This window comes from Bicyclus anynana, chromosome 8 (assembly GCF_947172395.1).
Source record: "Bicyclus anynana chromosome 8, ilBicAnyn1.1, whole genome shotgun sequence".
Classification (NCBI taxonomy): domain Eukaryota; kingdom Metazoa; phylum Arthropoda; class Insecta; order Lepidoptera; family Nymphalidae; genus Bicyclus; species Bicyclus anynana.
This window is the reverse complement of record NC_069090.1, coordinates 15915077-15942312: the sequence shown is the minus strand read 5'-3', so window position 1 is coordinate 15942312 and position 27236 is coordinate 15915077. Positions and strand designations below refer to the sequence as shown.

The 27236-nt window shown below is 36.0% G+C and overlaps 2 protein-coding genes across 2 annotated transcripts; one reads left to right on the top strand and one right to left on the bottom strand.

Annotated features, from left to right (window-relative positions):
- The first annotated feature begins 61 nt into the window (after positions 1-61).
- LOC112045924 (uncharacterized protein KIAA2013 homolog) lies at positions 62-5248 on the top strand. Its single transcript, XM_024082315.2, has one exon. It carries the CDS (start codon positions 254-256, stop codon positions 2138-2140), a length of 1887 nt encoding a protein of 628 aa, XP_023938083.2. The 5' UTR covers positions 62-253; the 3' UTR covers positions 2141-5248.
- Positions 5249-5823: 575 nt separating this feature from the next.
- LOC112045925 (merlin) lies at positions 5824-27225 on the bottom strand. The gene is made up of 13 exons (XM_052883127.1): positions 26823-27225; positions 25278-25407; positions 23742-23947; positions 22361-22485; positions 21519-21621; positions 20765-20971; positions 19801-19905; positions 18865-18996; positions 18040-18186; positions 16861-17049; positions 15844-16019; positions 15135-15346; positions 5824-14604 (listed from the first exon to the last, which is right to left on the bottom strand). The coding sequence occupies exons 1-12, from the start codon at positions 26907-26909 to the stop codon at positions 15136-15138; spliced, it is 1818 nt and encodes a 605-aa protein (XP_052739087.1). The 5' UTR covers positions 26910-27225; the 3' UTR covers positions 5824-14604; position 15135.
- Between the last annotated feature and the right edge of the window lie 11 nt (positions 27226-27236).

Genomic DNA, 27236 nt, shown 5'->3' with positions numbered 1-27236 from the left:
TTTTAAAGTTATCTGTGCAAGTAAAAAATATGACATGCCTGTGACATTTCAGTTCCACACGTGACGTGCAGTGCATGAGTGCAGTCTGTGGTTTCGTTTGACGTTTATCTTTTTGTGATTATTTATTGTGCGTTGGTTAAATAAATAACTCGACCAGTTTACGTGTATTTAACATGACAATTTTGGATTTCACGTGAACAAAACGATCATATAGACTGTACCTTTTGTTACTTCAACCGATAGTGGCGTGGTTATGGAAAGAACAAACAATAACATCAGCGATATGAGCCGCCGAGCCGGAGAGGTTTTTAGGCGTATCAACAGAATATTCGACGGTCCGTTGACGAGGAAGAAGCTTGTTATACTTATCCTCGTGCTAATCTTCCTGTTACTCTACATTGGACCCACTGTCTTGAATTCTCTCTTCAATTCCGAAGGTTCGTTGACAAGTAACCAAAATGTATGTCATCGGACCTTCTTGAGCCCATTTCAAGACGCTATTAGTGAGTATGATGCTTATTTAAGACTAGAATCTGCAGCGACGCTGTCTACGTTAAGCCACAACTACGTCCCATACGTGGGCAATGGTTATTTAGGTCTAACATTAGAACACGATTCACATTTGAACATAAAATATGGAAGAACCTTATCTTTGCCCCTTTACTATCACCCTCTGTATATAATAGATGATTTGGATATGAAGGAATCGACGCTAGTGGATTACAAAAATGGAATTGTACACAGATTTCAATGTAGCAGTACAGGTATACATATATCATATAAGTACTATGCTCACAGGACTATCCCCTCACTGTTTGTGCAAGACATTTTAATTAACAACCCATTGAATGTTGCAAAGTCTTTCCATGTCACCACACCGAGGTTGTCAGATTGGCCCACATCTGTCAAACAGACTGTAAAGCTCCACCAAGGAGTTGATAAAAAGGAGTATGAAGTGGTTACAGGTATGATCGCATTGCCAGAGAGTGAGAATGTTGTTGCAGTATCTGTTGTGTGCAGAAAGATGAGCAGCATCATACAAGTCGAGGCCCGAGATGGTTTAGATCTCTTAATATTTACTACAGTGCAGTATAGTAAACCTATTAAGAGAGCTGATTATGCAAAACAAAAAGATATAGTAGAGAAACAAGCGATAGATGAAATGGAAAAAGTTATAGCGTTAACTGGAGATAGAGTCGCAGTGAGAAATTTGAGAGAGAACCATGCTAGAGTATGGCAGGGGCTTTGGTATACTGGCTTCTATATATCTGACTCTAAAGCCAGTGGTGTTATCAATGGAGACAGAATAAATGCTACAATATATACTATACTTTCCCAAGTGCGAAGTTATGAGCATGAGGAGCATATCAAACCTGCTAGAAAGTCTGAGATCCTTAGAACTTTAACATACTCTGAAGGTTGTTACGAAGGACATTCCACATTAGACGCATATAACTTATGGAAGCCTTTGAACTCATTAACAAACTTGGACTCTGTTGCAAGTGTGTGGCTTTTGACATTAGAAAAGCAAGGTTGTCACAATCTACTGCGAGCAGGGGCTAGCGGAGTCAATCAGGCCATGATACTTAGTTTCGGTAGCTTTAGATTTAGCAATCAGCATCTTGAATACAACATCCATCCATCTAAATTACACAGGGACTTTTTATTCCGTCGACTCAATTATGGTAACATGACTCATGTGAACATCAGTGTAATTCTACAAGAGGACAATAAAGCTGCTATATTTGTAGCCCTGGATCGCTCAGACAAAACTTATTATGCATGTGATGCAGGTTGCCTTGACTCTCCAGTCCAATTGGGACCATATAGGAAATATTTCCCTGTGAAATTAACAGAGCCTTTGACCGCTATACTGTATGTAACTGCTGATAAACAGCACATGGAGGACTTGCGGCATGCTATCCATGTGAAAGAAGTCGTAGAAGCACCCGCACATGAAAATCATGTGATAGCATTGCATAAACACGGCCACAGTCTAGGCGGCCTTAACCCATTATTTTGGATATCAATAATAGTTCTAATAGTAATGTTCCATTTATTCCTTTGTAGGATAATAATGAATGAATTTTGTGATAGTGGCACAAACATCAGTTACAAGCGATTATATAATAAAGCTTAAGCATGTTCCCTTGTGATATAATAAAGTAGGTGTTAAAAGTTTAAAATGGTATTGCACCAGCTTCAGTATTTGTTTAAATATATTGCAGGTATAAGAGTCACAGAACATTGGCTTAATATATTCACTGCCAGTTATTTGCTTATTAAAAAATTTTATATTTATTGAGTAGTAATTGAAAGATAGCTGTGTTTCCGCTAGATTTGATTGCACCACCACTGGTTAAATTTTATCTATTTCTCATTTTCATGAGATTATCTCCTTGGTCACATATTTGCGCCAGTAGCTTCAAATACATGGTAGACAATATACTATTAACAAGTATACTGTGAAATTTTGTTCTGGATGCCGGTTTTTTTTACTTTATATGCTTATTCAGTAATCTTAATTTGTCATTAAAAATTCAATTATATTGTGCTTTAATGTGAGGCCGTAGAAAATTTTGACTATTGAAATACTGTCACTCTAGCTGACAAGCAAGTTTCTGGTAAGGCAATTATAAAAGCTTGTTGCATCACACAATTATTGATAGGTATATGTTAATGCCCTGTAGCAGTTAAAAACTTAAGAACAATAGATTCAAGGACCAATTGCATAACAACAATTAGATTTAAAAAAGCATTATTTATATTTAATGTTTAGTATTATAGTTATCCAAAAGCATTGGTTTCCAATTTCCATTTTACTAGTAATGAATTAAAAAATATGAAAGCTATGAACATTAATGTGAAACTGCAATCAAAACACTGCCTAATGATATAGTGCATTAAGTTTAATATGAGTTGCCAGGTTATTTATGTTGTTAAATTGTTATTAAGCGCTAATCTTTTGGGTCATGCTGCTACACAATTCCTCATCAATTAACATTAATGTTTTAATAGTTCATTAATGAAACAATAGGAAATTATAATCTATTCTTGTAACCACATTGTTACGTTTCTGTGTTATCAGATATTTTGTTATTATCATCACTTTCTGTCATAGATTAAATAGAAAAGTTAGATGGAGCATAAATTAAAAACTGTTTAATGTTTTGTCATTAAATAAATAAACTTCTCGGAAAATAAATCATAATATTATAATTAAGTGTATTGGATCTTATTTCGAACGTGGATATTGACGATGAGTATGGAAAATATACTAATTAAAAACTTGCATGTAAACTTAGATAGATAGAGAGAATGGAATTTAGAAAACAATCTTGAAATATTGCTACATTTTTCAATAAATAAATAGTTTGTGTCTACAATAATTGAATAATATTCAATTAAATTTTTAAATTATGAAATTTTAAAAAAATTAGGTATTATTGTTATGAAAAATTATGTTTGTAATCGATTATAATACGCCTACGCAGTGCATGACAAATCCGAGTGACAAAGGAGCGGTTTTGAAAAGTGGCAAATATTATTAAAAAAAAAAATTATAATCTGCTCGCCTATTCCTCCTGCGCGGGCTACGACTTGGGTTAACCTACCAACAGAAAGAGCAGCTGAGGTCTTTTAAGCGCTCCGATGCTCATAATCATTTCGTCTATTAATCTTTTCTTTTAATCTATGACAAACTAGAATGAATCTGTATAGTTCAGACAAATAGGTACCTTTGTGCGTAAAAGTTGATTCAATGGAACATTTATTGCAATTCTATATTATCACTTATCTAGTATCTAGCTTGGATTGTTATCATGGTAACTGCTGTTGCAAGTCAATGTTTAGTTTTAAACTGTATCAGACCTATCTTTAAACATGACTAATATTCAAACTAAATTCATGTTTATTGAGTAACATTGTATAGGTACCTAAAATTAAAGGCATCTTAGTCTGCTAAGAGCCTAAAACAAACTCGTTTTTGTTATCACCATCACACAATATTACTTAAGTATTATTAATGGAAGTTCAGTCTTTTCGGATTTATATTGATTTTGACCTCGAAGCTTTTCTGGCTAAAAGGGTTTATAATGTTCTCGTGTATTATTTACGTGGCGACAAACATACAAGCCATTCTAGCCCTATATATAGGTCTTACGCGCAAATAAATAAAATATAATGTTTTAAACAATATAACACACTGTATAATTTTTGTGAAGATAATTGTATATTATAAATATATATTCTTTTTCGTTGTCCTTATCGGTTATATCAGTGCGATAACTATTGTATCTGATAAATAAATAATATATTGCAATATAATACTTATGTTAGGTATTATTATGTGAAACTAGATGTAAGAGTTAGTAAACACCAACCAATATGTATGTAAATATTGTTCGAATGTTACATGTAGCTTGATCTCTGTTAAAGTAATTTATTGTATGAGATAAAATGCAAGAAAAAAATATATGCAATAGTACCCCCCGCGGTACAGGGGTGAGGTGTATGACTATGACGTTAGAGTGGAGAGAGTATTGAGAGGCCGACGCATTCTTCATTCATTCGCGCGTATCAATGAATGGAAATCTGAAAACATTCATTCATTGATACTCGCGAATGTTGCCATCCCTTTCTCGCTCCCCTGTCTTCATATCGCCCTATCCTGTTCACGCAGCCGAGGTATCGGTTAAGTATACTTACGTTATTCTTCAAATACCCTTGTAAAATTACATGAAGATTTTGTAAACTAGTAATTAATATTAATGTAATATTTTCCTGATTGGTCATTAATAAGCATGTGTAATTATAAAATAAAGGAAATAGTCTGTCTATTTCAGAAAATAAGTATATTATAAATCATTATAATTTTAAGATAATTATTTAATACAAGATGGCGCCCTTCCAGCCATTAACGGCATCAGTCCGCCAATATACCGATAATAAGTAGTGTTACATTTCTTAGAGCGAATAAACATAAACTTCACTGAAATAAAAAATAATTTATAGATATATATATAATTGGTTAAAAATTTCATTTTATTTAATTCCTCTATTACAAAGACTAGGCTTTGGATTCATACAATTTTGTACCATCTCCTTTAGTATAAAGACATAGGTAGGTAAATAATAATTTGTTTATTAAATTGTACATATTTGTATGCTATATTGAAGTGCAGTTATATTGTTATAAGATTGTGGTGTATTATATTTTTTAAATAAAATTACAATCGTATGTTGAATATTCATATATTTTTATTTTTCTTGTAAACCTTTCTCAGACTTGGGACTTTGACTTTTTCAGATAAAACAAAAACCAGCTTGATACCAATAATATTATTCTTGCTCAGATAAGCATATTAATAATTTAACTGCCTCCGTGGCACAGTGGTGGATTTACATGACAGAGATCCTGGGTTCGATCCCCGGCTAAGCCGATTGAGATTTTTTTAATTGGTCTGGCTGGTGGGAGATTTCGGCCGCAGCTAGTTACCACCTTATCTACAAAGACGTACCGCCAAGCGATTTAGCGTACCGGTACGATGTCGTGTAGAAACCGAATGGGGTGTGGATTTTCATCCTCCTCCTTATAAGTTAGCCCGCTTCCATTTTAGATTGCATCATTACTTACCCTCTGTTGAGACAAGGGTTAACTTGTAAAGACAAAAAATATAAAGATTTCTATGCCAACAATATATTTATTGTTTTTCAGTTTTATCCTTTATTCAATTCAATTCGAAATTGCTAATTATGGAATCTGGAAACAGTTAGATACAACGATGGAGACAAAAGAAACCTTGTAAAAAAAAAGTACAAATACTGATTTTTGTATAAATATATATTTACAAAATATTACAAATAATATTTTAAAAATCACAAATATATTTACAAAATATAATATCTAACTAATAAAACTTCTTAAGGCACAATTAGGTACTTATTACAATTATTATCAGTAATAACATACATAGGTACTTTACTTAGTCAATGTTTGTATGGGCTTCCAATCTTAATTATTAAAACCAAAGATTTTATAATTGAAATATGTCACTAGCTCGTCAAAACTGAGGCGGACAAAAGCGGCTAATTGTCTTAATTTTATTGAATCGCATAGTAAATAAGGAAAGTTATTTAAACAAATAATACCTAAATATTCAATACAATGTCGAGATGTGTTCAGGAACTGTATGTATTTACATAAATCTATTATGTAAGTAAACACGAAACTGTGTACCTATTTATGCGCGCAGTGGTGACGCTAAATTCGGATCACTTTTTGCGGTGATTTTGTAAAAACTTAAAACCATATTCTTCCACTTTCTTCCTGCAAACTACAGGAGCCGAATAGAGTACTTTTGGAAATACTCAACAACATTCAAGGTATCTTCGGCTCCCCCTTTACCTTCTAGTCTGTCAAAAACGACGAAACAAGAAGACTGCCTCATTTCAAAACCTATGAGAAAATTCATATAAAGGCACAAATAGCTCTTTGAAAATAATTTATAATATAGCCAACAAAAACTGAAGCAATACTACCAATGTTGTTTAGTCAATGCTTATTATCTCATATGTTTGTGGCACTGTACATCAATGGTAGAATTGTCCAGTGAGACAGTTTAATCATAAACAGTTGTCATCTAAAATCGCAGTAAGATGCTGATAACATTCCATAACATTATCTATTTATGGAGATCTTTAACCCAAATTTTTGCTACGACGATTTTTAAGATTAGCGATTGCAAACAGAGAAGAAAATGAATACTGTGTAGTGACAATGATGAATTGATGATCATGTAAAAATGACTATGTGGGTACCTACCTATCTATCTATATGTATACTAAATATTTTTGGAAGACGGTCTATCCGAAATATTACTATGATACTACCTAGATATTGGCGACTAACTGATTTAGCGGCCTTGGCAAAAAAATTGGACTAATGTCTTAGTATCTCCCAAAGCCACCATTAGCCAAACACCAACCGCGAATTATTTCATCATTATCATCACAGGGCTTTCGTCCAAAATACTACCTACCTACCTAGAGACAAATATTCTAATATAGATTTAAAATAGGGTTCAAAGTGAAGGTCTTTAATTTACATTTAAAAAATATATGGGTATCTTTGAATTGAATACGGACCTTCGTTAACCACCAACAACGTGGTTAACGAAGGTCCGTAAGGACCTGAAAGATAAGGGCATGACAGACGATGACGCAAAGGAGCGTACAAAATGGCGCCACATGATTGGGAAAGCCGACCCCGTATAAACGGGAAAAGGCGAGGCCGAAGAAGAAGAAGGTATCTTTGAATTATTTACGTTTTCTTTCATTATAGAAATTAAATTAAAAAGAGATTGTTTCTTAAAATACATTTTGAAATACTTATGTATATTACAGTTGGAACCCTAAAAATTATTATACTGATAGGTAGATAAAGATTGCCTCCCAATCTTTCATTAGTATTAATTAAAAGTTGGGTTCAATTTTCGGCGACCTCCAATATTAACGACTTAAACGGTCTTCGACGGTACTAGATAAAATATTAATTAATAAGGTCAATTGTATTACTTATCGATTTGACCAAACATTTTTTGACTTTTGAGACGAGTATTTTTCAAGACATAAAAAGACAACAATGATCGCATCCCACTTCCATACTTAGTTACCGATGACTAACGAGTAGATAGCCTACATATTAAAAAAAAAGTACATTAAAACCTTAGCACATCAAACTTGAAACTTCAGAAACTCTTGTACATTATTTATTATTCTTACCATGCCATTAGCCTTAGACATGACTTCTATTATCCTGCTAAAACTTAAATAGGTTCTGGGGTTCAAATTATTCCATTTAATGGATCATTGAGTAAATTTTAACGTCTCTAACTAAAGATTGGACATATTGACGTCATCAAAATCCATCATTTGTGTCAACAACAAAAACCCAAGAACCCAGTTAGGTACAAGAAACATTTGTGGTGACGGAAGCCCAGTTTTTAAACGATTTACAAATAATTACAATTACCTTGACATATTATCACATATTTATGTCAAATGATGAACAAACTAACCGTTTATAGTAAGTTTAACAAGGCGAGCTAAATACGTAAACAACCTAACCATTGTCAAGTTACATAAAAAAGCGAGTTAGTTAACCCCATTCTACGTACCACAGAACAGCGAGACGTCGTCATCGATCTCCTAATAAAGTGGATGCACAATCAGCGACCAAAAAACGTCCCCACTCAATGAGCGCCAAACACAACTTCTTGGCACTCAATTCAAGTAGTCGCATTTGCAAATTCAACCTTATACTCAATCCTTAAGGTTGAATTTGGGATTTTATTGAATATTGGCTACTATATTTGAAGGCCTTTAGATATAATTTTCTTTACCAATAAGTCTAAAACTGTCAAAGCAAAATTGGCCAGTTTTTAAGTGAATTTTTTTCATGCTTGTGTGTCCTTTTATTATAAGAGGTCAATGATTCCCTTCAAGTATATTGAATTTGTTGTCGACGTTCTGTCAACCCGCATGAAACGTTTTGCATTGACGTTTCTAATTAGAAGTGAATGTGGAATCCGGCGTCTGTGTTACTTGACACCTACAATTGGTGCATCTTCAAGACAACAGTGAAAAGACGTTTCATCTTAGACGTCATCATTGTTAACACGTTCGCAGCGGCACTGATTTTTCTGTACTTTCCTCTGGTGCGGTACGAGGCTTTTTGACCTCATACTAGAACTTTATGTGGTCCGGTACGAGGTCAATCGACCTCCTAACTCTTGAATACGCTAGACGTACGAGGTCAATTTTGTTTACATTATTTATCACGCTTCGTTAAACGTACTATAGATGCCCTTACAACTAAAACAGAGGAACTTATTACAATAGACAAAAGGTACGCATCAGAATGGTCCGGTACAAATGGATTATAGTAAAGGGCAGGCCACATCAATGCGTCCAGTATCCGTTTGGTCGGACGCAAAGTGTACGCACGCATTGGTGTGGGACCTGCTTAACTTTTCATCTATGAATATAGTAGTCAATAAATATAACTATACAATTAAATAGTGCGGTAAATCGGCCGATTATTTCGGTATCATCTGTACCTATTCACCTTTCTATTTTGGTCAAAATAAATGAGATTTGCTGAAGTGGGGGATTTTTAATATATTTTTTTTTAATAATGAGACAGAAATGGTTTTTTCTCAAAATAACTGGTATGGTATGCTAAATCCTGATACTGATAGGTAGATAAATATAAAGAAGTCTGGTAGGCTTTTATCTTTCAACCCGCCGCAACAAAAGAGAGCTATATATTTATGTTATGTATCTCTGAAGTTGGTATGGAACCAACAAAGCGATATATGTCATCTCTTAGCACGCATGTAAGATCCACAGGTGAGACAGAGTAAGGATCTACTTCTTTAACTTAATACAGGATGTCCCGTAATTAATAAATAAAAAGCAAATGGTAGATACACCACTTAACAATTTGAAAATAATTTGAATAGTTTTGAAAAAATCCCTAGGGTGACCAAGTTATATTGTTTCATCGGATGTTTTAAATTTTTCTATCTTGAATCAGTTCAATGCTGTAGCTACTGTAATTAATATTTTTAAAATATGATTTTTGTTAAACATTGCGGATTAAATTACCAATTATATACTATTTTTATAAATAATGTTTTTTGTTTATTATCCATTAATATATAATTATCAATTAATTACGAGACATCCTGTATATAGATATGTTGAGTCAATCTGGTAAAAATTCTTCACTGAGAAAGTGTTCATGAGATTTTCCCAGCATATCAAAGGTCTGTCTGTTTATATCAGTATCAAGTTAACATTATCTCACAAGTATATACTTTTGAATTACCCTAAAACATAAATAATTTAATTTCTTTGGATTTACGAACAAAATGACATTAGATTTTTCATAAAAAAAAATTAAGACTAACTAAAAAAACAGATCTTACAATTTAAATTTTATAAAATAGTCAAACTAACTAAGAGCGTTTTATTATTATGAATAAATATTATAGATTATACACAGACTTCCTAATGTGATAAAAATGAATTATCAAATCCTCATAAATTATACATAACTAGCGGACGCCCGCGACTTCGTCCGCGTAAAAATTGATGTAAACTTCTCTACCTCTACCTTATCCTGCTCGTAAACCTACCCAACCCTACCCTACCCTACCCCTACCTTACTCCTACCCTACCGCTAACGCTAACCCTTCCTTCCCCCACCTTACCCTACCCTAACCCTACCCGTAACCTATCCATACCCTATCCTACCCTACCCCTAATCTACCCCTACCCTACCCCTACCTTATTCCTACCCTAACCCTACCCTACCCGTACCCTACCCCTACCCTACCCTACCCCTATCCTACTCCTCCCCTACCCTATACGTTCCATATCCTTCCCCTACCTCTACCTTTCCCCTACCCTACACTACCCCTACCTTATCCGTACCCTACCCTACCCTACCCTGCACTTTACCTAAATTACCCCTACCCTACCTCTATCCTACCCCTTCCCTACCTCTATCCTATCCCTACCCTCAGCAAAATTGGTCCAGCCTTTTGTGCGTGGTGCAATGACAAAAAGACTATAATTTCCCAAGCGACTTCTATGCTAATACTATAAAGAGGTAAAGTTTGTGTGGTTGTCGGGGGTAATCTCTGGATCTACTGGACCGATTTGGAAAATTCTTTTACCAATAGAAAGCTACATTATTTGCGAGTGTCATAGGCTATGTTTGGTCCTCATATTCATACGGGAACGGGAACCACGTAATTGAAACCGCGGGGCGTCAAATAGCGGCATTTCTGCGACTTTCAGAAATTTTGTATTATCTCCGAAACTATATAACTAATTAACATACTGTAAAGGGCAAATCTTATCTCTATAATATCCTTGTGATTATTAAATAATTTATTTTGATAAGTATTTAAGTTTAGTTGTGTAAATAATGACGTAAACCTTAGTTTAAAATTTAAATAATTTATTAAAGTACTAAAGGTACTATATCTGCTAAAATATAAAAGATAAATATATGGTGTCGCGGACTTTTTTGTAGAATTTTTAAAGGTTCAAAAAGCCTCCATACATTTATTTCAGTTATACGCAATGGTTGAGGCTGCGCATGCGAATAAGTAAGTTTTTCGGTCTGACCTGTAAGAGAAAACCCGCGATATCTCAGTAGTTATATATGATATAAATATAAAATATAGCCTATAGCACTCCCCGATAACGTAGCATTCTATTGGTGAAAGAATTTTTAAAATCGGTCCAGTAGTTCCGAAGATTACCCCATTTCAAAAAATTGTTACAAACTTACAAACTTACAAACTTACAAACTTTACCTCTTTATAATATTAGTATAGATATATTTTTTTATGTTACTCCATATTATTAAATCCAAGAAAAGACTGGAAAAATTGATTATAATCTATTAGTGTTCACATTATAATTTAATCTGGTTGATTAACATAATACTGAAATAGATAAACCTGTGGTAGGTTCGTAAATCAAACTTTTACGATAACCACTCCTAAACAAGCATGATATACAACTCGGTATTAAAATAGTAGGGAAACCCGGGATGCTAAATTTTCTTTTACTAAAGCGTCATGGGGACCGATTAGATTTGGTAGATTAGATGATAGGAAATCCTCGTAAAAATGGTTATATACTTTTCTTTCTTTCAGCGGTGTGTAATAAAATGCAGTCTTTAAAGGCACTTTATCCTAATCTAACATGCTGGATGAGTATTTTTGAGGTTGCTTGGTTTTTTTGGTTGCCTAAACGTACCCACCAATATTAAGAGCACATACTTGATGGAGGTACTCAACAACGTGCAAGGTATAGAATCTTATGTTCAACTGCCGCGCTCGAGTAACTGCAAAAATCTTATATTCGGCTCCTCTACTATAAAGGCCAAAATGTTTAGATGGAGCAGTGGCAAAAGAGTATAGCCCTGTTTTCTTTTGACCTGCAATTTCATATTTGGACCAAAAATGTACGTAAGATAAAACGAGTCCTTTAACCGCTACTTTAACTAAATAATTTTGAATTCTGGCCCATCATTCAGTCATTATCAATGTTAGCACTATATTTACGGCTATTCCCTCTTTAAAGGGGAGAGTTTTGTCAGTCAAAAAATGTTGATCTTTGGAAAACTTGGTATGTCAACATAAAATACACAATGCTTTTCTGTAGTGTGTCTATGGAGCACGAAAGACATGACATCACACTGAAAATGACACCTGTCAAACACTCGTCGTTGTCTGTTCCAATCCAAAACAATAAAATATTTTCAACATATTAGGAAGTCGGTTTTATTTACTATGGGACTATTTATATAAATATCAGTCAAGCGTAACATAATATTGTAGATATCACACGAGCCATTTTTCAATCGCTAGTATTGCAAATGGCGTCGATACCAAAGTATCTTAATTTTGTCTTTGTATTAATGACGTCATACGCATCTTTAAAAAATGATTCGTGTAAGATTTTTGCATAATACTTAAAACGTAATTAGATTAAATTTTGTGACGAAACATTACAAACATAAAATGTGGATACGGTTCACTTCACAAAAGTTAGAAATTCTTAGGAAGTTCAAAGTGAAAATATTACTATTTTTTGTTCAAAATAGGATTTTATTCATAAATGATAATGTCATCTTATAGAGGTATACTAATAAATTCTAGTTACTACTGAGAAGTAAAAGGCAGCGTATTAAAACAATTCTTGTACTTTAATTCACATTATCAACTTTAGTGACGTCAATCGTACCAACATGTAATTAAAAAAATAACCTTATAGTCTATAATAATAAGCGTTGTCTATGGTAATATTGTATCTACTCTGATTTATTATAAAATTTCCCTGTATGTACAATTAAGGCACGCGAATATCAAAGGACACAACACCGCGCTACGATGTATTATATTATACCTTTTCAACAATGTATGACATATGTCAATATGCAATGTCATTCGTACATTAACAGGTATGCTATTTGTTCTTTTTATAGTCAGCCCTCCGTACTCCTGTACCATGTCAACAAGGACTCATTTATGCGTATTGACATATGTCATTATTTATTAAAGGTTCAATACATTGTGCTATGTTCATTCACATAATTTCCCTATGACCGAGACAATAAAGGTGCGTTAAATTTTATTAACACTTAACGTGGTGATACGCAGAAGTTTGCTAGTCAACAACAAAGATATAACAATAAATATTATGATCGTAATTTGTAAGCGTATAAAAATATAAAAAAACATACATCATCCACGAATATACTAGTATATTATAATTATGACTAAAAGTATAAGAAATGTGTCAACTCAACATTGTTATTGTTGAGTCAAATTATCACATTTTCAGTAACTAATTCTAAATCTTAGATTTACAGTAAAATGAAAATATTAAAATAAAATACACATTTTGTGTGACAATTGATCAATCAATCAAAAAATAAGTTGATTTAATAGGGATGATGACAGTTTTTTAAATTGTATATAAATTAAGAGTACGCTAATAGTAAAGCAATTTTGTAAAAGTAACAGGGTATCTGCGATCATTACTTTCGGAGCTAGAGGGATTTAAAGGGTCAGATTTGCGGCGCTGCCGCGGATCCCTGAAAAACGCCCCCTACAAAATGGCACGAGCTAATGACGTCGTAGGTAATGTAATGATTGAAATTTGTATGTGCGTACAAACAAAATTACTAATATCTTTGTTATTTATGCGTTTATGTTTATAGTTCATATATTAAAAAATGTTACATTTAATGTAAGGAAGCTAAAACTGTATGAATTTTTATCTAATTACGATAAAAGATTTTTAATAGATTTTGAAATTTTATAATCTCATTTATTTTGCAAATATCCAGACAATCTTTGCTTTTTATATACAAATTAGTTAACATTGACTCTATTTACCCGAATGTATCATAAAAATCAATATATTCAAACCTAGTCATCATCCCCATTGTAGGCTATATAAATAGTATTTTTTTATAAATATGAATGAATTGATTGTTTATAAAAAATCCACCTCGAGACACATCAGAGTATTTGTTGTTGAATTTATTGTACACATTATAATCTTTCGATGTATTTTTTAGGGAGATCGACATTGTGAAGTTAGCAATTACAAAACAAGTTACAATAATGTATGATTAATGAAATATTTGAAGTGTAATTTAATGTCAGCCCAAAGCAATAAGAATTCTGTTGACATAGTTTTCATCAGAATTATCGCTTGCTCTATTTCATTCTAACGACAACTATCTATCCTTTAAGATATTATAAGGCACTAGGTACGAGAATTTGTATAAATTCCATTTTATAACAATTTATTATGTTAACATTTTGAACTACATTTGACAGAACAATATATTTATTTGTAGATTATGACATATATTTGTACATACGTAATGTAGAGGAAGCTTGTATAACGCATGCATGCGCGTGAGCACTAGTGGCGTGCTTTTGTAATTTTCTTCCTCAATGAAACATATGGATTTTGCCAAATTATCAACTCCATACCAGCAATCTGTAAAAAATATATACGGTCGAATTGAGAAACCTCCTCCTTTTTTTTAAAGTCGGTTAGAAATGTAATATGTAAAGATATAAAAGAGAGAGAGAGAGAGAGAGACAAAAGCATTGCCAGATTAATTTGGATTGGAAGTTTTGGGGGTAAAACGACAATTTCCTCTTTGTTGTTCGCAATCGCCATTTGTCCATATCTCCATTGGCTCATTATAGGGCGTCACATGACAGTCTCTTCTCTAGCTTACCGCACTCACCAATAATGTATAAGAATTTTATGACATATGTCAAGAAATACACATAACTGACTCTTTGACCGCGTGGTAGGTTGACAGAGGCAGGCGTATTCTTCATTCACCTCTTTCGTTCCGCTTTGTAGTCAAATCCGCATGAAAGCGATTCAGTATAGTGTCAGTTAGGTTAGATTTCATTGGTTTGGCTTAAAGCCAGCGTACTGACGCCTTACACCAGAACTGCTGCAGCACAAAGTACTCCTACGGTGTCCCAGTAGTATGGGAGTGGTTGACTCACTTCACAGCTCCTCGTAGAAGGCGACCCTGGTCCTGGTGGAGCCCTGCTTGAGCCGGCGCAGCGTGCTGTACTTGTCGTCGCCGGCGCGCGCCTGCGCCTCGTGCAGCCGGTCGAGCGTGGCGCCGCCCTGCTCCACGCGCAGCACCGAGAACTCGCAGCGCAGCTCGTCCAGCTGCTGCTGGAGGTGCTTCGACTTCGCCAGGTATTCCACTCTGTGAGATTTTATTGGATTTAGTCAGGTATTCTTATTGGTAACAATTTTGACGGCCTCCGTGGCGCAGTGGTGTGCGCGGTGGATTTACAAGACGGAGGAACTGGGTTCGATCCCCGGCTGGGCAGATTGAGATTTTCTTAATTTGTCCAGGTCTGGCTGGTGGGAAGCTTCAGCCGTGGCTAGTTACCACCCTACCGGCAAAGACGTACCGCCAAGCGGTTTAGCGTTCCGGTACGATGCCGTGTAGAAACCGAAAGGGGTGTGGATTTTCATCCTCCTCCTAACAAGTTAGCCCGCTTCCATCTTACACTGCATCATCACTTACCATCAGGTGAGATTGTAGTCAAGGGCTAACTTGTAAAGAATAAAAAAAAAAATTGATGTTCAGACTTGGCAATGCATTAGTAAGTAGCTTAGTTGCTATGAAATTGTAATTTGTATTTAGCCTATAATCATTCGAAGTCTGGATGGAGTACCTCCTCGCCGTAGACTCACCTCTCCTTCTCAATCTCCAGCGAGAGGCGGTGGATGTGCGGGTCGGAGTCGTCGGGCACGAGCTGGTAGGAGTTGAGCTCGGGGTCGCTGGCGCCGCTCGCCGCGCCCGCCGCCTCGCCCAGCTCGGCCGGCAGAGAGCACGTCGACGGGAACAACGATGTGGCCGCCGCTGGGGGCTGATATACAACGTGATTTCTTTTCGTTTTTTTTTTAAAGAATCTTTAAAATATCACCAATATTCCCATTCCCCTCCAACTAGTCGGGAAAGACTGTATTAGAAATGGGTACGACAATAGTCCAACGGGGCGAGGATCCCACCACCAACCTTCGGTGATGAATCAGACTGCTTTACCGTTGAGCTATTGACGTTCTAATTTTATCTATTGTTCGCGCGCTAAAATCATATATGCAAATTCATGCACAAAGAACACACAAGAGAGCGCCTGTAACTCCCAAAACGTGAAATAGAATACACGTCGACTTTCAACGTGAACAACAAAGAAAAGACAATCTAACAACGTGTACAAAAATCTGACAAAAAAGAATTACTCAAAGTATTATATTTACTGTTACTTCCAAGTGTTACGAATTTGTAGAAAACGAAATAAACTAGTTAAAGCAAAAAGTATAGTATTTTCTTATGTGCGAACGTACATAAAATGGCGACCGTGACAGGACCTACTGCAATCTACGGATTCGAGCACAACCAATTTTTTTTTTTTTTCAGTTACAGGTGCACAAGAACAGGTTAATTCAAAAATTGTATAAGCTTTTTCGGTCTTTCTAGTAAGATATCTGTCAGGTATGTTCAGTTATAGAACCACTGTAATCAGTGGTTCTCATTCCTCTTAACATTGTCTGCTTGTTACATTACAGTTACAGTTACAGTTGTACTACAAAAACGAAACCATACACTGAACCAATGTTCCGCAAAACACAAAACATAATGTATTAGCTTATTCTTAGTCTTATACCACGGCAATACACGAGTCCTTCAAGTTTAACAGTTCAACTCACCGGAGGCAGAGATCCATTGGAAGTCCTGCTGAGGAAGTTGAGAAGCTTCTCCTTGGCCTGCTTCTCCGCCACCCGCGCCGCCACCAGCTCCGCTTTCAGTCTCTCCGCTTCCGCCGCGCGCTTCTCCGACTCCTCGACTAGCCGCGCCGTTAGGAACTCCGCCTCTCGAGTCTTACGTTCTAAATGTACCTGCAAAGAGAGATTTTCAAATTGATGATGTTTGTATGTCAGTTTTTGATAATCATCTGTGCGGCCGCTTGTACGGTTAGAGAATGGTTCATGTACTTTACACAGAGTTGCCAGAGTGGGTCTTTACAAACAGCGTGCTGAAGCTGATGAAACCCATAAAAAACACAAGTCACGCGTCTCCTTGACATCCGCACATACAAAATTTGATTGATTGATTGTTTGTTTGTTTGCATTGAACAGACTCAGAAACTATTGAAGAAAATATATTTTTTTTTTTCACTGTTGGGAATCTACACTAACCCTGAGTGCTATAGGCTATAATTTATCCCCGTATTCCTACGGGAACGGGAACTACGCGGGTAAAACCGCGTGGAATCTGCTAGTCTTGAACAAAAAAAAAAACAGTGTGCTGTAGATCACACAACTGAAGTAGTTTTACTTCAGTTGTTGTGTTGTACTTCTTTCAAAAAATAAAAAAACAAAGCACCATCTATGAGACTCAGGCTTAACTGCATCGCAACAGGTTATTGAAGTGTACAAAAAGGGATTGTTTCCAAGTTATCTAAAAACGCCATCTACTGATAGTTTAAAATAACAAAAACTACTTCATTATGCCTGTAGATGGCAGCACGCATCACCCAATCACACGTTTCGTAACATATTCAGGAACTCAATTCTCAAGTCAAGCGTGCGTAAAGAAGATTTACTTCAATTATATTTACTGTAAGCTAATTTCTGAACTATTTGTACGTGAAAGAAATAAATATTATACAACCCTACTATTATTGGAAACCCTACCCCTACCCTACCATACCCCAACCTTACTCCTAACCTACCTTACCCTGCCCTAAATATCCTATTTCGTCTCCTGGCTCTTAGCTATCTCCACCAATTTTCAGCCAAACAGGTCCAGTCGTTCTTGAGTTATAAATAGTGTAACTAACACAGCTTTCTTTTAAATATATGAAAATAAGATAGAAGACAGTTTACCTTTTCCTCTTCCGTCCTTATGGCGGAGAGTCTCAGCCTGGCGTTTTCTCTCTCCGCGTCGGTGGCTTTCTGCGCCAGTAGCGACGCTTCCTCCTCAGCCACGCGACCCTTCTCCGCCAGCAACTCCGCCGTTTCTTCCGAACGACGCTGCAAAGAAAAATTGCTTGTTGTGGGATCATCAGTCTCCCCGAGTATCGGGTGGGGTACGGGCCTCCTTGATCTGGTAAAACGCGGGAAAACTTGCACCCCAGGTGATTTGTTCCAGGTCCTTTCGGGTCTGAGGCATAAGCCTACGGGTCGACCGAAACTATGCATGGACTGCAATTCCTCGCTACACAGCGCTGAGCGGATATCATATTGAGTAATTAATCCAGTGCACATACAACAATTAGAGAATAACCTCTACCTACCTCCTTCAAGTAAGCCCGTTTCCATCTTAGACCGCATTGTCACTTAATATCAGATGAAATTGCAATCAAGGGCGAATGTTATCGATTAAAAACAAAGAGATGAATCAATACATATATTACCCCCTCCCCCCCCCCCATTGTTACGCCAGCTTGGCGCGCTCATTTCTATTTGTGGCAGAAAACAATACTCACAAGCAGTGGGGTCATCTATACCCGACAGTGTCGAAGCTTGGCCTTCTTGCTCAAGTAAGACGTGAAGTAACTTGCTCTCCCGATGATTTCCGCTGAGGCATCCTGGCCTATGAGTCAAGTTTGTTTTGTTAGATGCCTCTGCATGGACTGCGATTCCTCGCTGTCCAGCGCTGGGGCGGTTCTATCTGGTAGTTGGTCGAGTGCTGGTAGCGAAGGTACTTACCAGCGCCTCGTTGGCCAGCCGTATCTCCTCCTGGTACTGCAGCAGGCGCTGCTCCATGGCCGCGCGCTCCCTCTCCGCCGCCTCGCGCAACTGCTTCTCGCGCGCGAGCTTGTTGCGCTCTATCTGTCTCCTCTGAAAATGTCATATATAATCTAAATTAAATTATCTATACACATATTATCAAGAGGATAGATTTGATTGTTTGTTTGTATTGAATAGGCTCTAAAACTACATAACCAATTTGAAAAATTCTTTCACTCATGGCAGTCTAACGCTATCCAAATGCTATAGGTTACATTTTTCCCCCGTATTCCAACGGAACGAAAACGACGCGGGTGAAACGTGAACGTGACGTCTTATATAACGAACTTTTTCATATCAATAGCTCGGAAAAGTTTTCTTTGCCAATGAGTGATAGAAATATTTTGAAATAAAACTTCTTTACACACACTGGATTTGAGAATAAGCTGGTGAATGTGTCACAAAATATATAATTGAAAAACCAACAAAGCGCCATCTGAAGTAACACTGCTAAACCACGACACAACACAAGTAAGCCGTGAATAAGTAAGAATCCTTTTAGTGTTAATTGTGAACTAATTAGTAGGAGTTAGTGAACAAAACCAAGTTTGACACAAGAGATGGCGCTTTAAGCCACTGCTATTTTTTAAGTTTCTCTTTCATATATTATTTTATTGCTAGAATTTTTGTTTTCTATTCTTTCGTTTTTATTCTTAAAGAGTATGAGAATTTGAATTTAGAATGAGATGAAGCACAGTGTTAAATAGTAAAAGGTTGATAAGTATTCGTAACCGTTTTATTTCTACATATTCTTATAGAAATGATGTTCGTCCTTGATTCAATCTTAGAATCCTTCTGCTTCTGCGGTATTCTGGCGGGATACAAATTTTTTTCAACAACTATTTAGATAAAAACCTGCTTTTCTTCTTTGGCCTGCGCCTTCATCTGTTGCACCTCCATAGTGTCCGGCTTCCGTCGCCGCATGTACAGGTCATGGTTGCCGATGCACAGGTCTAGTATCTGAAACGTGCAAACAACTAACTTATATGACACTAGCAGACAGCCCGCGGTTTCACCCGCGTTTTCAATTATAAAATGTGGCATAAGACTCTCACAAATAACATTGCTTTATACTAGTAAGTGAAATTTCTAAATTGATTCAGTATATCCAGAAATTACCAACACCACAAACTTGATATTAGCATAAACTTTGCATAACATCCACTTTTTTCATTGAACTCTTTTGGAATAACGTTTTTCTTGTATGCGGCTGAAAGAAATTGCCACGTAACGAAAAACCATTAAACTACATGTGTGAGAGCTTAAGTCCTTAGATTCGACAGGAAGCATTTTGTATGGTAAGAGGCAATACAAAAGATGGGAGGACGACATGCAGAAAGAACTAAATAAAGGTCTCCCACTCAGCATAAGCTGCAGCACCGGTTTTCAGTGGTGACTTTAAAATGATGACATCACGGGCGCAAACAACAAATTGCGCATTTTGTGCAAAAATGTTTTATGTTGTAATTATTGATAATAAATTGTTTAGTGTGGGCATGGAGAACATATCAGGCAGGGGAGGTGACTGTTTATTAATTACGAAAAGATCCTTTAAACCTACACCCAAGGTCACAAGTCCTGGGACCTGCTTGAGGTGTTTCCTCTACCACAAAATGAAGGTACAATCGCGTTTTACTACCTCTCTGTTCTGTTCTACTCGATACATTTCCGTTTCGATACATTTTCTCGTTCACTTTCCGTAACACATTCATTGCGTCACTCCTCAAGTCAAGCGTTTTAAGTAAGTTAGTCATTAGTCAGTGAATAAACACAAGGTAAACTTTTGTATTTAGCAAGTTCGAAGGTCGTCAAAACATACCAATTTATTCATTCCCTTCGGTGAGAAGAATATAAAGTTGCTGACAGTTTTCTCCACAAACTTGATGACGAATTTCTTGTCGTCGAACGATATGTGCTTGATCTCTGACCACGGGAAGGTTGTTTTTGGTGTCAGTTTGTTGTCCTTCTCGTATATGTTTAGACCCAATGCTGTCACTCCCAGATATAGATCAGTTTCTTTCTTATTCTGAAAAACATATTTAGATTTTTTACACTGTTTATCGGTAACTTTTTGACGGCCTCTGTGGCCCAGTGGTATGCGCGGTGGATTTACAAGACGGAGGTCCTGAGTTTGTTCACCGGCTGGGCCGATTGACGTTTTCCGTATGATCTTTTGGGAATGATCTTGATCACGCGACCTATCGATATCAAATGTCATTCCCATACATCTTTTTAGTTTTCGAAACGTAAGCGATAGTAGAAAGAAAATCTACGTGCCACTTGGCTAAGGGGGCAGGTACCATGTCGTATAGAAACCTAAAGGGGTATGTATTTTCATCCTCTTTTCCTAACAAGTTTGCCTGCTTCCATCTTGATAGATAGATTGCATCATCACTTACCATCAAGTTAATATTTATGTGAATTTATTGTAAAAAAAAGTTACAAAGTTCTTAATATAATTGATCTTATCCACTTCTGATAATAAGAAAACTCAGATAGACCCTGAACAAAATTTATTGTATTTTTTTATTTATCTTATGTAATATTATATGTCTGAAAAAAAATCCACTTACGTTAATCGCAAAGTAGTTAACGCCGTACATATCCAAGTCCTGCGCTATCTTCAGATATTCCATCTCAGCCTCGTCGCGTGACATGCCCTTGTGGTCTGCGTACCTAAACAAATAACTATATACTCATAGCCATTTTCAATAACCAATCTGTAATCTGTTAATTGATCCGTGATAGCCCAGTGGATATGATCTCTCTTTGATTCAGAGAGCGTAGGTTTGAATTCGGGCCATGGAAAGCATCTCCAACTTTTCAGTTGTGTGCATTTTAAGAAATTAAATATCACGTGTCTGTGTCTCAAACAGTGAAGGAAAAACATAGTGACCATACCTGAGAATTTTCTTAATTCTCTACGTATTTGAAGTTTGCTAATCCGTATTTGGCCAAATTTGGTGGACTAAGGCCTCTCTTTTGAAGAAGAGACTCGTATTCAACAGTGAGCCAAATATGGGTTGTTGAATATGCATCTGTTAATCTGTAGTTCCTTAGCAACTTTGTAAAAATTGCATTACGGTTGCTTTTAGCTTGCAGGTTTTAGAGGTTTGTTTTAGAAAGAATGTATGCACCAAGGTCAAGGTATAATTGTATATTCTAGGTGGTGTCCGTTAATTAAAATCCAGAGTAAGCAGATTAGGCAGAAAATCTAATGAAGTTTTGGGAATGGTAAATGGTAGAGAGTTGAGCCAAATTATCTGTCACCTCACCAGCGGAAAAGAAAAAAATTGCAAAAACGCTAATGTCTGTAATAAAGTCACTGTTTCTTATATATTGAGTCTAAGCGATTGTGGGTCAGGCCAGACCATATATCCATTAATATATACCAAGTGGAAATATATAATATTACCATATTTTGATCCTTTCCTCCCACATCTCGGGCGTCATCTGGTACTGGTCTATGACGCGCTGTGGCAGCAAGTCCTCGCTGGCCAGCATGCCTGGCTTGTATGCACTTTCGTCGTAATCACCATACTGAAATAAAACAAACGACGTATTCTTATAACTGATATCCTTTATATACTTTCAACATGATGGTGTCGTATAACACAGTGGTTCCTAAAAGGTGTTCCACGGAGGTTCCGTGATAGGCCTTCAGGGTTTCCGCGAAAATTCAAGATTTCCATATTGTAAATCGTTTCACTTGTGATAATATTAATTGACGTCATTTATTATTCATTTTCAAATAACTTGTTTTTAAATATTGCATTCCTAAATTCAATGGCACCACAAAGAAAACCGATATGCTTCAAAATCAATGTATTTCCGTCTTTAGTTTACTTCTTTCTTAAGCTAGGGTTCCGCCGGAAAATGGTAAAACAAAAAGGGTTCCGAAGTCAAAAGAATTCGGGAACCGCTGGTATAACATATCAAATTTTATGACGTGTCGGAACATCGTGCGTTGTGATGCGCAATACAAAACTTTAAGTATTAGCGGAGAAAACAGCGCAGCGGCGGCGGGGCCCAGCAGTCATCCCGCGCTCCTCCGCTCGTGTTGTTCTCCCTGCCTAGATAAATTTAGTAAGAACTTGTTCCAAAGAAGCCAAGGTGTTTAAGCAAGTTATAGAGAAATTTTGCTGGTAATTCTCTCGCACCAACTTCTACAGCGTACAGACCTTATCACATAGCCATTTTTAGTCAATGGAGAATGTTCACTATTTTCAAATATTAGCTTTCTGTATTCTCTGTTGAAAATGGAAAAATCTTGTGAAAGAATTATACGATACGGTAATTAGTTCTCAAGATATAGAATTTTAAAGTGTACGCGCGGCGACTGCCCGCGTTTAATGTCTGCCGTGCCGTGACGTCATCGTACAACACTTGCACGGCCCGTTGAGGCAATTTCGTACTTCTGCCTTAGCTACTAACGAACTAATCGTTAGCCATTAGTCAAACAATAAATTAATATATAATTAATATAAGGGCCATTAGTTCTTAAATACGAAATTGTCTAGACGGGCCGGGCAAGTGTTGTACGGTGACGTCACGTACAATACCGCGACTGTTAGCGGGAGTCGATATTTATGCGAACTTTGAATGCATGTAAAATCATAAACTATTTCGTATTTTTAAATAAAACAAAAACTAGTGTATATGTATTTGTATATATAAAAGCTGTAATGTAACAAAGTTTCAAATGATTTTGCATACCTAGTAACATTCTCCATTCAATTGTTAGGTTATAATATTTATTTATTTTTATACTATGTGATGTGTTAGTTATAGTTCACCTTAGCTTGAACAGCGTAACTGGCGAGTAGAACTGAAGCCTCCGGCGGGCAATATATGTCCATGCTGAGGATGGCCTGCTTCACCTGCAGGAACAGCAGGTGCTGCGTCACCTCCTGGATCAGCTCCTCCGCCACATCTTCGGGGTACAGCTTGCAGAGCAACATAAATGGTGTGCCAGGCATTTGGGATACACATTGGTCCTGTACTGAAAAGAAATTGTTTTTATGATTATTATATTATGATTTTTAATTATTATAATGAAACGCAATCACTGTATTTTTCTTTCTTTTTCAAATTCTTACTAGCGGACGCCTTTGTTCGCGTAAAACTAGGTTTTTTTTACAAATCCCGTGGGTACCATGGATATTTCTCAGATGGAAGTAGCCTCTTCCAAATTTCAGCAAAATTGGTTCAATAATTGCAGCGTAACAAACATACAAATACACTTTAACATTTACACAAAACAGTCACTTTTATAAAAAACACAGCAGAAAAATTAGTGGAACAAAAAAAGGAGGAATATAAAATAGCAATAGCTAATGTAACTATTCGAGCCTTCATTTGAAACACTTGATAACACAGCACAGCAGTGTTCCTACCCATATGGCATACAATATTGATTGATTTTAAACCTTGCATGCCCTGCCAAGTCATGCAATAGATGGTTTCCACTTAAAATCAGATGGGTTGTCTTCTAAACTGTTGTTACTTTTAGAATAACACAATATAACTTGCCAATTTTCATATTTCTAGTCAACAGAATTAAGTCTATAAATTGGGTGTTGTAATATATGTTTTTGGAGCATAAATCTTGCAGTATCTTGATTTTACATTAACGTGGAAGCTTTTACTTGTTTCACAGCTTTAAGATTCTGTAGATCTTAGTGTTTGTTAAAAATGTAAAAAAATAAATTTCAACTTGAAAAAAATTAAATTGAAATTTATTTTTTTGGAAGTTTCAAGTTGAAACTTGATACTTCCACACATTCCTGAGATAAAGGGATCAACAAAGTGATGCTATAAGGGTTCTGATTTTTCCTTTTGAGGTACAGAATTTTAAAAAATAGAGAATAATATTACTATTGCCCCCCTAGCCAAGTGGCATGTCGCTTCTCTTTCTGAGATTGCTAACGCTTCGAAAACTAGAAAGATGTATGGCAATGACATTTGCCACATGATCAAGATCTGTCATTCTTATACATTTTTCTAGTTTTCAAAGCATTAGCGATCATAAAAAGAGAATCTGTGCCACTGGCTAGGGCGGATGGGCCCATTGGCTCTATTTCAAATAATTATTTAAAGATAATAATTATAATATATAGGGAGGATGACCTGCCGAAAGGATGGCTAGGAAAGGCCAGAGATCGAGTAGAGTGAAAAAGTCTGGAGGAGGCCTATGTCGAAGAACAACCTGTTTGCTCTAGTATATAAATTAAGTAATAGTATTAAGTATATTGTATGTATTCAGCAATCAGAGAATAAAGGCAATTTTTATTTTTATTTTATTTTATTTAATAATTATAATAATCAATTACCTCTTTTATCCAACTTGAGCCAGCTTATAAAATGTTTAGTGTCCTCAAACTGCAGTCCAAAGAACCATGTCTCTCTCAGCCCTATGGTCCTGCACACCAGGTCAAACAGGTCTCTGCCGGTAGCTCTCCACTGGAACGAAGATCATCATCATTAACTACCCATATTCAGCTCACTGTTGAGCACAAGTCTCAGAATGAGGGGTTAGACTCATAGACTCCCACACTGGCCTGATTGTGGACGGCTCACGGTTGAACAAGAGTCTCCACTTAGAATGAGCGGTTAGGCTATTAAATTACCACGCTTGCCCAATGCGGATTGGCAGACTTAACACATGTAAAGAATTAGGAAGGTAGGTTTCTTTATTATATTTTATTTCATTATTTGAGACATATGATATTTAATTTCTCAAAATAATGAGGTCAAATCCACTGGGTTATCACAGTTCTCAGAACAGAGATAATATACAACAAAATATAAGAGTAGTAAATAGATATAAACTGCCTCATTTTTTGTTACTTGGCTACCAATCATGGGTGGTTGGAACTATGGGTTCAAGCTGTAAAATGTTTGGTTCTTCTTCCAAGATATTCTCAGTAACAGTATAAAGTTAGGAAGTTATACTAAAGCCATATTCAATGTGCCCTAACAATTTACTATCAAACAAATTAGAAATAAAGGTAAAAAACACTTGTTATTTCATAACTTATTTGTTTTAAGACCAAGTTATTTATAATTAATATTAGCTGTGAAATGACTAGCCATTTATACATTCATCTTTAATTTATTTGTTGGTGCACATAAAGTATGGCAATGATGTAAGAAGAAAAAAGACAGATAGGTTACATAAACCACATTCAATGTTTACAACTGGCATAAAAATTATTTCAGCAGCATGGTTTGCTGATTAGCATAGTTTTAACATGCTAGTTGTGGTCCGCCTACAACCTATCTACCTCTATTTTCTTCTAACATCATTGAAGTATGGCTTTAGTATAGTGATGTTACATCCACCAAGAGAACATGTTAAGCCATAGCCCTAAAGTTTTTTTAATTCTCTCATTTATTTATTTGTTACTAAATAAAACACAAAACACTATTAAAAATTTATAAAAAAAAGAGTTATTAATAAAGTAAGTTGTTCTAAGCTGTATATTCCCTCTTAGATGCTGTAGATGTCAGATGATGAGGATAATTATGTATATTCTTAAAACTTACAAATGTGAAATGAATGTTTAAATCACATCTGTAATCCGAACTGAGAGACTTCTGTATTTAAAGTTTTATTTCATGTAAATTAAGTTGAGCGAAAAAAAAGAACTGAATTACAATCGAAGTCGCGGATATTGACTAGTAGTATAAAGTAGTAAATTACGTCGATAAATAATAAGTACGTTTAAGTGCTAAGTTATGTGAAAATGTAGTGTTTAACGACCCTGGGGTCACGGGTGACTCACAACGGGACCATTGTGTTAATGTGTGTTAACATTCCAGCGAAATGAAGAATAAACACTACGAAAATACACCAATGTTACACAGTGTTTTACCTCAAGGTTGAACTCTAGTTCCGCGTCAAGAGTACACACTTTAACAGGGAACGACTTAGCAGCTTTCTTCCTTCTAAACGGCGGCATTATCACACATTTGTTTATCAAACAACACAAACAAATATTCCTATAGGTTAGAAACTTGGGTTTGTAACATAATTAATTAACTGCAACTGCCCGTTTACGTAATGTGCACTCGATTGAGGAATGCGCGTAATTTAACATTGCGTACTATTTCCAGCGGTTATTATTTACAAACAAGGAGAACGTCAATGAAACAAGAATGTGAACTGAAATAATTGAATGAAGAAAAATTATTCAGAAAATCTAAACACCGCCGTTCCGTTTCACATCGCGTTTTATATTATTTATGGATTTGTTTGAATTTTGTTGATTGACAAGTTGAAAAGCCCA